The sequence below is a fragment of the Numida meleagris genome, chromosome 7 (genome assembly GCF_002078875.1).
Source record: "Numida meleagris isolate 19003 breed g44 Domestic line chromosome 7, NumMel1.0, whole genome shotgun sequence".
In the NCBI taxonomy this organism is placed as follows: Eukaryota; Metazoa; Chordata; class Aves; order Galliformes; family Numididae; genus Numida; species Numida meleagris.
In genome coordinates this window covers 14,103,493-14,116,203 of record NC_034415.1, presented here as the reverse complement: position 1 = coordinate 14,116,203, position 12,711 = coordinate 14,103,493, and the positions used below count along the sequence as shown (strand labels likewise).

The following is a 12,711-nucleotide window of genomic DNA, read 5'->3' as shown; positions in this document are numbered from 1 at the left end:
TCAAGCACAACACGAGACCAACAACTGCACATCAGCTTGCACCTACCATTTTTTTCTACCACACAGAGGATCACCAATACTTGAAAACCGAATGCTTGTTTTGGTTTACTACATTCTCATCTGTCAGTATTGTTTATTTCATGGCACACTTTTCCTAATTATGCTTTCAGCAGTTACTATGTGAAATTGTTTCAATGCAAGTTTAGTAAGCAAATGTTTTAAATTTCTTACAAAATCATATTAAGTAGGAACACAATATTGAAAGCCATCTTTGAAACTGGAATGTAATTTGGAAAGCAGAGTAAGTTTTAAAATTGAACATGTGAAACTGATGCAACACGTTCACAATGTAAGTTATTTTAAAAACCTTTGTGCTTATTCTTGTTAATGTATTTTCAAGAACTGAAATGCTGACTTACCTTCATTACATTAAATAAAACCTCCTGCCCAAGGCTGTCTTTCTCTTTAAAGAAATCATGTTCAGGATACGTTCTAGCAATGTCCCTTCTTATTAGTTTCTCACAAGGAGATGTCATTTTCAAAAGCTCTGCATACTGATCCTTTATTGGCATGCTTTGAGCACTACACAGAAGCTGCCAAACAATTGCTCTGAAATGATGAGGAATCCCTTTTCGAACAAGCTCCTAAAGCACAAAGAAGGATACAAAACCATTAATACTTCCTGAAAATAATATATCATGTCACAAACCAGTTATGAATCACAGATTTGCAGGGGTTGGAAGGGACCTCTAGAGATCATCAAGTCCAGCCCCCTTGCAAAACAGGCCCCCTACAGCAGGCTCCACAGGTAGGCGTCCAGATGGGTCTTGAATATCTCCATAGAAGGAGACTCCACAGCCTCCCTGGGCAGCCAGTTCCAGTGCTCTGTCACCCTCACTGTGAAGAATTTCCTTCGCCTATTGGTGCGGAACTTCCTGTGCTCAAGTTTATGGCCATTTCCCCTTGTCCTGTCCCCACAGATCACTGAAAAGAGGTAGGCCACATCCCTTTGACTCCCACACTTAAGATATATATAACATTAGTAAAAATTTCATCAGGTATAAGCCTCAATTGTAGCCTGATAGATAATTGACAGGCAATAAAAATAATTTAGATAATTAAAAATGAAAAAAACCATACTTTAATAAGTAATATGAAAAAAGCTGAATATTAACATTTTCAGCAAGAACTCCTTTGGCCCAAAGAGTAATAGTTATTTTTAATATTTCACAAAACATTATTGAAGAAAGGACTCTTAACTGTATTTCTAGTTTATAAGATAAAGGACATTACTGCTTAAGAATAATTTCCAAGACAAGTTAATGGCAAAAAAAAAGTGAAACTAACTGGAGCAGAGACAACCAGAAAGAAGTGCACAAGATTTCTTTCAGAAAATAGAAAACACACCTAAGTATCACTAAAATGATTTTATTTTACACAGTGCTGGGCACACTGAAAAGCAGGACTTAAAGTGTCAACTTTCAGAATCTCTCCAGAAACAGGAAGAGTTCCAAAGAGGATCAAGACACATGGATGGATCATATCACATACAAGGAAAGCATACGCACCCGTACTAAGGCTTCAAAAACTTCAGCTACCTGGTAGCTTAAGACTAGCTCTCATAGTCAATACGAAATGAAATTTGGGCAGCTAAAATCATACCTATTAGCCCAACCAAGAAGGAAGTATGGACATTCCAGTATTCCAAAGTTTAGCTTGATTTTTGACAAAAAATACACCTGAGAATTATTTCACCAATGAAAAACTCACTAGAAGTATACTTAATTGACTAATTTTCAGTAAATATTCTCCAAACTGTTCTTGACCAGCAGGACACTTTATAAAAGCCCACACACAAGCAGTTCAGACACTGAGTTCTATCCAACCAGATCTAGTTATTACCAACACACTTCTCCTTGCCAGGTTCATGGGGGTCTTCTTTTCACAGCTTTTTGGGAACACCTTTCCTGAAACTGTTTTCCCTATGCAAGCAGAGAGCCTTGAATTCATTTTCATCCCTTGTTTCCACTCTCAAGACATGTTCTCTCTTCACAACTGCTTCACATAAAAGATGCTTTGCTTTAGCCCATTGTTCTGCCTTCCCACATCCTATTCACACACAAACTCTAAACTATTCAAAAGACCTTGAAATTTGTATTCTGCACATAAAACTACAGACTAAAGCCAACAAAGAACCAAAACAGAATAGACTGCCTACGAATAAAAATCGTGCACTTCCTGTACTTTCTGCCTCTGAAACATGAATGTATTAGATGCCCTAAATGCTTTTTAATTTAAATATAAATTGTTGTTGAATTCTGTTTCTGCACATGCCCACAACTGACTTAGACTGGACACATACTGCCAAAAATTTCTCAGATCCCTTCAGTTTAGAAATTGTTTTCTTCCACTTGGAGTTATCCCCGGGGTCAACACACTTGGCCTGAACAACTGAACTAAATTTGTATCAGATTCTCGTGCAGAACGACCAGCTCCTCTAATAAGAATGCTTTCAAACAGATAGCTGTTCTGTGGGAAAAAAAAAAAATCACAGCATCCAGCTACAATATGATCTTTAGCAGGTTTTCAAAATAATTGATGTTTTCAGGAACTCCATAAGATTCAAGGGAATCTCTCATAATTAGGCAAAAAGCTTTGGTATTCAAGATACACCTCTAGTTTTCAATGAGAAATTCCCTAAGCAAAACTGAAGTATAATAATAGTTACATAATAAGCATTAAGGCTTCAGGATTGAAGTAGATACAGTTGGAAGCGTCTCTTACTTGTTTATCTTAAAAATTAAGGCTGAAAAGCTATCACATTACAAATCTATCCAATGTGTCCAACTACCTTAACTTGCTTTTCTTTCTTTTTCCGTACATCTTCCCATTCATTCACAATTCTCCCCCACAGGATCCACGAGTCTTCTTCAAGATGGCTGAGATTGCTAGAAGCTGATGAACTAGATACAAGAGAAGATCCACTATTTCTTCTTGACCCATTTACTGATCGCAAGGATTTGCTATCAGTTTCCAGGAGCCTGCAAAGAAACCATTCAAACACACACAAAAACAAGAAATTACAAGCTCTTATCACAGTATTACCACACTATTAATAGTTTGTTTACAAATCTGTGCTTCCATCATCTTTGCAAAGAACAAGAGTAGAGTTCCATCAGTACAGTTTTTCCAACATCCACCTGTAATAAATTTAAATAGAACTGTTCAATGTTACTATTTATAATCACTCAAGTAATTCTGTGGCCAGAATAGTGGATTACATTGCAGCCTTTTAAGGAACAGACAGAAGTGTCACATTATGCATCAATACTAACAGAATTGAGATTTTAATCAGTGTTTTTCAGTCTCCTGAGCTCGATCTTAATAAAGTCAAAGATCAAGTTGAAGTACGTACAGAAGCACCACAAACCTAAATTCTCCCACAGATTTACCAACTGCAGATTAAAAACTGAACACGGAAGATCGGCAGGTTTCAAGGTATAAGTTTCAGCAAGAAGGTTTGACCTTACTAGCAACACACACACAAAAATTCAAGGGCTCTCATGCACTGAGCTGACAAAGAGAACACAAGCAAACATGTTAAATATTCTCAACAATCATTTCAAATGTCAAAGGTACTAGAAAAGACAGTAATTTTAAAGGAAAGAAGTCAACTAAAAATCTCCCCATTAACACAATACACACTGATTATGTAAATACAGACAGATTAACTAAAACCCAAAGCAGCTTTATAATGCCTGAATTATGCTGACAACTGCTCAAATCAATATGGTTTTTATGAATGGATGAGAAAAAAAGTCAGCCCTAACAAATGGGAAATGGACAACAAAAGCTAATGGATGGATAAAGCCCAGCACTCAGATATGAGAACTTCTGGGATTATCAGGTAGTGAGATACATAAGAACATTTTATAAAGTAGAAAGATGTGGCTCAATAGTTTTTCATGCACTTGCACAAAATCTAAAAGCCTTGCAGCATTTTAGCAAGGTTGTATTAAAATTTAAGTACTTAGTAGATTATAACCCTTTTACACAAGTCTCAGAGTACCTACAGTTTAAGCTCCCAGCTAAGAGATACCTACATTAGCTTTCCCGATGCCCAGCTTTCACCTATAGGTTTCTAAACGTTAAAAAACAAATACCAATGCGTAATGAAAACTTAGTTTGAAATTCCTTCTATCAGCGCGAGTCAGTGTCAAAAGAGCAAAGTAATCACAGATGAAAAACAAGCACAGAAAAAAATTATTACAATTATAAAAACATGATGATTATAAAAAGCTCTGACTGGTTAATTGCCATGGCTTTCTATAAGTTTTGCTAGATTTCAGTAGGTTGACCTTACCTGGATAAATTCATTGTCCTTGGATTTGAAAATGGGAAGTTCTTAAAGTAAGTAGTATGCAAGTTCCGTGTAGTTCAACAACTGATTTCTTTCACCTAAAACTTTATAAATGATTTACTAATGCCAAACAGCTCCAACAGGACTCTGGACTGAGCTACCTCACTATTCTGAGGACACTTCCAGTAGAACTGGATTATAGAATGCTTGATACAGTCATAGCCTTATACAGTTTGACTTCTTTTAGTTCCTATCCTGCTTAAATAATTTGTATTGTTTTTATTCATATTAAAGTCAAGAACATAAGTTAAACCTTCACAAATATCCAGCACCAGCTATTCTTGCAGACAACAGAAATAAGAAGTCTCCCGTATTCAGAGTACAATTCCTTCTCAACAAAGTGCCACTGTGTTAAAATGCAGATTCAAACTTCCAAAACCACAGTGCACTCTCCACAATAAGAGCATCACATTTTAATTTACTTCAAGTATTGTGTCTCACAAGGAAAGTATGTTTGGTGTGAGAGATCTGGTAGGATAACCTCTAATTACAATTCATACACAAAACAAACTAAATGTGGGATTGAATATCAAGTCTGTCCAAAAAAAATGAAAGCAGATAAGCTAACCTAAATTGTACTAAATCAAGAAAGCAAACCTAAAGAAGAAAAGCTAGCAAGCCCAAGCTCACATGCTTTGAAGAAGCAAACTAATTTAACCGCAGGGCTTAATATGACTACTCTAGACGTAATCTTACGCCCTAACACAGATAAGCAGTCCAAAGAACAGATATTACAGTTTTTCAAATACAAATGAGACCCTTGGTCATAAACAAAACTGAAAGCCTCAGATTAAATGCAAATTAGCTTTCTTAAAAGCATTCCATTACCTCTTTTCTTTTGATAAATTTTAAATGGCTACTAGCATGGCAAAAATTACACATAGTACATCTTCAAAGGAAAGACAATCCCATAAACCAGAAGGAAAGGAGGATGATGTGGTTTAAAAGTTGACTTCCATCCTCAGTTATGAACTAGACAGCTACAGTTTCCTTGTAAGTTACTTTACTATTAAACTGCAGAATCAGAAGATAAGAGAAGACATGCCAGGAGACAGTTGGCATTACCTTCTCCTCTCAGTTACGGCAGCCTATAAAAAAATTCAGGACAAACAGGAATGACTGATTAGGGATTTATCTCTCAAGAAATTAAGTCATTCATTACGTACCAGTCATTATTAGTATAACAGTGGGATGCATCTATTATTCCATGCAAATAAAAGATGCTACAACACTGCTGGATCCATTAGAATAGGTCTCCAGCCATGACACTGAAGAAACTGCAAAGCCTTCTTTATTAGCTGTACCTGTACGAAATTACCTGAGCCACAGACTAAATTACAGAATACAAACTGAAGAACTCTGCTCCAACCCTTAGACTAAATAGCAGAATAGCAGCTTCTACTTTTCTAGTATTTCCAACTGAAAATTCTGCTCTATGTACAACATTATAGGTAAACAGATAACATGCTAAAAGGCTACATGTGAGCAGGTTGTACAGTGGAAATCAAGAAGGAAAAAAGACAATTCTGAGGTACTTCACATTTCAAAAAGCCTATAAAAATACCACTTTTTTCTAAGAAGGTGAGGAGGTTATATAAAAGTCTTATTCCTGTGACATTCCATTTCATTTGAGATACTGAAGATTACGCGACTCCAATGTAAATTTCTAGAGTAAGAAGCAGTTATAAGCACTTCTTTAAAACCAGAAAACTAACACTTTTGATCATTCTACATAAATAGATCTTCTAGAATATATATCTCAAGAACATCACTTCTTAACTTCGAAATTAAGGTGGTGTGGTTGCTATGAACAGCAACCTCCTTTAAGAGTCTCAATGTTGAAGCCACAATAAACCAATTCAGTCTTATTACTATAGTCTGTAGACCAAGAAGTTTTGCATTTACCTGTTCTGCTCCTCAAGTTTAGCCAGTAACTCTAGGTCGTCTGGACTCAGCTGTGTTGGCGAGGATGGCGATAATGCAGGTGTAGACAGAGTGGTAGAGGAGGATGTAGTGTGTAAGGAGGCAGATGGACTTGCCACCTGACTGGCCATCTGACTGACGGTGTGTGATACAGTGTTCTTCACCCATGAGAGAGTAGAGCTCAGCTTTCCTGCAACCTTGTCTGTCGCCACCTGTGATGACAAAAAGAGACTGCAACAGTTGTTTTTTCATCTTTTCAGTCAACCTGCTGTCACCAAACAGGGAAAAGATGCAATATGCATAAACTGACATTGGGATTGTTTGTTTCTCCAGAAGACCCAAAGCTATCAGAAGCAATTCAAGCAGCGATGATAGCAATGCAACATTACAGAAGAAATAGCATGCAAGTATATTGCTAATACACAAGAAAGATACAGAGTAATTTGTTCAACGGAGTTACTTTCTGCAGTACGGAAATACCATAGGTCAGTTCAGACTTTCCACTCTAGGAAAAAAAGCTTTCTTTTCAAAACGTCTTGATAAGCTAATAATGGCATAGGACATAGAGAAAGACAGATAAGGAAGCTGTCAACTACTTCACAGCTGACAGAGAAGCAGCATGAGAGCATCAGTGTAAACACCCTAAGCTCCCCTGATTTCTGTTTACTTGTAACATTAATCCTTTACAGCATGGGGCAGAGGAACAGGTGTATCACATTTCTGATTTACACCGAAGTAAAACATCTACCAGCATGTAGAAAATAGTCAAATTCCGTATGCTCAATATTGGCTCTGAAAACTGTAATAGGTTTTGCTAGAAATATTCAGATGCAGCAATACAAACCACAAATGAGAATAGTAAGGCCCTATAATGCTATAACGTGATGGAAAATACAGCAATAATAGCAGAGCACCAAGGTCCTCGGCTGCAGCAAATGAGAGCAAGCCCAGATGCAGCAGCTGTGGACACAGAAACCAAGGAAGAAAATTTGCTCATCTTTAGAAGGCCTCAGATACGCAGCAATTTCCAACGAGATCCCCTTGCCTCCACTGCCAACCTTTAAATGAGGGCTGGAAGGGGGCGGATCCTGGCTCCACTCCTTCTGGTCACTCAGGGGCATTGCATGCACCTGAGCTCCCCTGGGCTGGCCCTGCCTTCCCACCAGGTGCTTCATCACTGGTTCAAGCCATGACTTGGCATTTCCACTACAGGCCCCCAGAATTAGCATCCAAGATGTTCCAGTTGGTTCCTGCACCACCTAGGCTTTCCTATGCAACTTCTTCTGTCCTTTCTGGTACTACAATACTAGAAATAAAACCCCAAAATTTTTAAAGCTCACCTTGGAGACACACTTTCAAAACTAGTGTTTCAACACCACCTTTTATAACAAAAAAAAAAGTAGAGATTTCAGAGTCTTAAGTTTAATATATTCATTAATATTTCAGTCAACATTCATATTCTATTGCTATTGAAGCACAACTTATTCATGTTTCATTTAAAATAACATTTATGATACAGACAGCACATGCATCTCATTTGGTAAGAGGTCTGAGTATTTTCTTAAAGGTTTATTACTGCTTCAAATATGACAAGTAACACAACTACTCCAAAAATAAACATTGGCAGAAACAGGAACAATCTTAATAATACAGCAAACAACTGCCAGAAGTCACTCTTCTGTTTTGAGCAGATATCCACATCTAAATATTAGAAAAGTGTTGATTTAGAGTTACACATTGTGACCTAAGCAGGGAGAAGTAATATATAATCCATTCCTACCCCCTTACAAAACAAAGTAATTTGGACAACTTAAGGTGATAAAGTAAATCCAAGCTGAGTCCAGCTTACACAAGACTCACACTCTGAGTTCAGAGATCTGAAGGGGTTGAGGAGGTAGGAAAAAAAAAACCCAAGAATTTATTTAGCAACAGATCACTGGGCATTAAAAGTAACATGAAAGTTTGTAGGAACGGATTAAGTGAAGAGTACTAAGGTTTTCTGGACTGTACTACGCAGGACAGCAGTTAAGTTGGCATTTTTCAGATGCTGAATTTCAAGTTAAATTTGACAAGTAGAAAAGGTAACCTGCAACACCCGGGATGCACACCAAATCTAAGGAACTGTTCAGACGACCAAACCATTGTTATCATAATTCTGCATGAGCAAAACCAGAGTCAAACAATTCTAAGAACACATTTGCTTCCCCAAAGAGGTCTCCCTTAAGAGCCTGCCAATTAATTGCACTTCAAACACAAATGCAGCTCCCAGCCTGCACCCAGGAACCCCACTATACCACTCGGCTGATATCGATTTCTGAGCACAGCATGCAGGCTCTTGTTCACTGCAGGCTAAAATGTAAAGCTAATGCTGGTAACTATGTTGAAAAATAGCGTTATTGTGCTCTTCCTATCTGTTGTAGTTTCCATGGAAACAAACAGGAAGCATTACTTTCAGAGCAACCTACGTATACATATTTCTGTAGACAGGAGTTTGACCAATATTCTGCATTTCCCTGAAAGAAATATGTATTAAAGCTATGGGCATCTCAATTATCAGAAATACTGTTTCAACTATTCTATCAAACGACAAAGTAAAAATAACTGCAAGCCTTAACAAATACTAATATTTTTATACATACAATGTATATTTTATGTGCTCTCTGCCCTTTCTTCTCTTCCTAAGAAAGCAGAAGTAGTTCTCATACTACTCTGCATGTAAAGTTAACACAACTATGGTTGAAGTTATACACAGTTTTCAAGCTAGTTGTATAGCATTCCACAAACCCAGACTCCTGCTTGCTTCAAAAAGTTAATAACATTCTAATACCTGAATAACAAACTGAACTGACTCAGTGAAGGACATACAGGAGAAGCAGCTGGTGAATCAGCCTGTTTCCATGCCTCCTGACAAGCTAAAATCCTAGCTTAAGGCACAAACACTGTTTCACTATAGGCTTCATCTGCATCTTCCATGCTGCCAGTTCATTTAACTCAATTCAGATAAGCCTAAGAAGAAGAGTCCTGGTTTGCTCACATATTCTTGATTTTTCTTGTATTATCACCTACCAATAATCAGAAATATCACCACTAGTGCTCACCAGCTTCCACCTCAATCACCAGCTTCCCAAGTCTATTTAATAGGACAAGTTTGCTAGTAAGTGGGAAAAAGTGCATGAAAGGTCAACACAGCAAAGATCATCCTTAGTGCCAGCATGACAAAAAAATGGTTATGTAGGACTCCCAAGTTGGTACTTACTTTATTATGGAATTTTAACTTGCATTCATCATTTTATCTTTAAAAATACCAAACAATTCTTTGTCCAAGTATCCAGGAAATACTTGCTAAAGCTGCCCCCAAACCCCGAAAGTTCCATCATTAATACATTCCAAGGCAAAATCAAAACTAAAATAACACCAAGAAACACAATTGCTTTGCTTAATGAATTTTAGCTCTGCTGTTTCAGAGAAAGCAATCTGAAAGTAGTTTGCCATTTTAACTATAGCTAAGTCAAGCATCTTAGAGATGTAAAGTTAAGTTCTTCTATACATCATTCTCCATAGTGATGTGGAAAGAACACTTTCAAAATGTTTGGTTTTGGCTAGCTACTACTTTTTGCTGCCCACTTTAAATGGCATTTAGTAGTTTCTTTCATAAAGGTAACAGTAAGCTCTTCCCATAACACTCCGCCAAATTCTGCTAGTAGCAATCTACTAGTAAAAGACTAGCTCCATCTGACAGTCTGAAGAAACCATATTTAAAAAACAAAACCAACTCACAACAGAATTAATACAGCATAAGATACTGGTGAATCACAGATCTGTGTCATCACAGTATTAATATTTTCTAAAATTTAAAAGAAATCAAGAACATTTTATGATGTCATCAAGCAGACATTTAATACTACACTACAGAGACAGACAAAATTTGTTCAGACAAAAAAAAAATAACACTTGATAGCAGCTTTTGGCTGTTTCCCAAGTTAGGAATGAATACAAACAGATTAAGTGTCCACAGTCACTCTATGCCAACATCTTCGTTTTAGTCCAGAACAAAGCCCAACCCTGGCACTGCACATCAACCTCAAATACACAGTAACTGCCTCAACCTGACTTGGAAGGGTTAGTTTTACAGAAAATTAGCAAGCAAAGTTGACAGTTAATAGAGCCTGCAGTAACAGCCACTGTACTGTCCCTCTCAACATGACCGGAAGGAGTTCACATTCTTCACTGCTCAAATTCCACAGCAGGACAGATATTTCCTAGGCTCTCCCCTGAATCACCCCTTCACAGCTAACTCAATAGTTTCCAGAGTTCTTCAGCAATTAAACAATCTAACAGTAATCAAGGATAAGCCAGACTTCACTAAATCACTTCTGCCTCTACCTTGTGGCCATGCAGTTCTTGCTAAGAGTACATGTAAACAGCAGGAATACCTCACTGCTGAATGTGAGCTGGGCAAAGCAAGCTAAGAGCCCCATGGTTATGACCACGCCACCTTCCCAGACGCCAACCCCCCAGTTATTCCAACCGCCACCTGCTGCAGAAGGAAAAGACGCTCTTTAACCAGAGACATTTAAGCAGATGACTATAATGAAAGGGAGACAGTATTCCCCATTTAAATTAACCAAAAATTTACCAACAGATGACATTGGTTTTAACAAGGTAAATAGGACACAGGGCTTTAATTCAGCATGCCATCTAAAAAACACCATCACATATTTAAAACTTCAGAGGATTTACCTAACAGATCAAAACTATAAACTTAGGTATTTACTGTTTGTTTTTATATTTAAATACCTTTTTTATTAGGTCTCGGAAAAAAATACTGAATTCAGAGTACGAAATGAAGGCAAGCAGAAGTTGTTTAAGAACAACCACAACTTTTCTTTTCGATTGTTTCATGAGAACATTGAATTAGCAAGATAAACAATTCCGTTTTTCAAAATCCACTGAGAAGGAAATTCACTTCCCCTTTTTTTTTCCCCCCATTTTTCAAATACTTCTCCCTCAGTCTTATCCAAAGAAGAAGCTGACACTAACTACTTAAGCACTTCACTTTCTGCCATCCCTTCTCCTGTCGGCTTGGAAAAGCTTCTCCCATCTCCTTTCCACAAACTCCATTTCACCTATTCCATTCTCCAGCTATCTCCTGCTTACTTGCTCAAAACCCATCAGACAAACTGACAGTAGAAAAGCATACAGAAGGCAACAAAAAAAAAGACATGCAAAGAATCCAAGCCACCAAACTCTAGCTCAGGAAGTATCTGAGCCTTGGCATGCTGGGAGCTCAGAGGAGATCCGAGGAGAAAACAGATTCTTGTTTTTAATTGTTTTTCTCCAAACATCTGCTACTCTCAGAGGCACTATTGGTCTAGCTGGACCTCAGGGATACTCACCACAGCTGTTCTCATCCCAGCTTAATCAAATTCAGGCAATGCTGATTCATAATAGCTAGTGTTTTCCTCCTGATTGCCTCTCTTTCACCATCCCTTATTTCCTCTCCTAACCCTTACTTGAAATTGCACTTGTACTTAGCTAACACAAAGTACCCTTAAATATTGACATCTATATGTAAATACAGAGCTGCATAACCATGACCAAAGCAGAAACTGTAGGCTAGACGGTAAGATAAACAGATGCATTTAAGCAGAACATCCACCAGAAAAACAAACAGAATCCAATTACCTTATCTTTCAGCCACATAAAGTGAATAGAAAAAAAAGTCGGAGGAAAGAAAAACAACTTGAGTTTTCTGACAAATACTTTCAGAGATAAGTAAAACACACTAAATGCTGCCAGATCTCCTCTGTACAGATGTGACTCCTTCCTACATCTCCTGTAGGCCACCTTCTACAAAAAAAAAAGAAAACTGACAAAGTTTCAGTTCAAACTGATCAAAAACATGATAAAATTTTAAAATACACTAACTGTAAATATCAGCTCATGCTGGCAATTCCAAACACCATGCCAACCTCACGCAAATTGCTCTCTGATCGGCAGCACAGGAAATGAGCAGGAATTCCGTGTGACTACAGAACACCTCTGGAAACCGAAGTTGAAATGAACTATAAGTAGCCACAACACCAACGTCGACTTCTTGCCCTTATTACACAAGCAAGTTGGTGCAGATGCAGCACGAGATGTTACTGACACAGACCTCCCAAGCACCCTTTGAAAACTGCATCTCAGCAACCACGCACCCAAACGCTCCTGATTTAACAACACCTGCATAAAAACGTGACCGAAAAAAACCTCTCCCTTTACAGATAAACCCGTATACGCGCACCGCGGACCAAAGGCGAGCGCTCCTCCCTACGGCCACCCTGGGCTGCCGGCCTCGCGGAGTCACGCTCTCCCCACTCGCACCG

At 38.0% G+C, this 12,711-nt stretch overlaps 1 protein-coding gene across 7 annotated transcripts in view; it reads right to left on the bottom strand.

The window, feature by feature from the left end:
• EVI5 (ecotropic viral integration site 5) overlaps nucleotides 1-12,711 on the bottom strand; it is a 66,792-nt gene that overhangs the window by 52,501 nt on the left and 1,580 nt on the right. For 6 of the 7 annotated variants that reach the window (XM_021404788.1, XM_021404783.1, XM_021404782.1 and 3 more), the window contains exons 2-4: nucleotides 6,326-6,555; nucleotides 2,852-3,041; nucleotides 420-644 (exon numbers count right to left, since the gene is read on the bottom strand). In XM_021404788.1, coding sequence (XP_021260463.1) covers nucleotides 420-644; nucleotides 2,852-3,041; nucleotides 6,326-6,555 — 645 coding nt within the window. Of the gene's footprint in view, nucleotides 1-419; nucleotides 645-2,851; nucleotides 3,042-6,325; nucleotides 6,556-7,683; nucleotides 12,702-12,711 lie in introns of those variants that run through there. The other variant, XM_021404786.1, reaches the window with a different exon arrangement.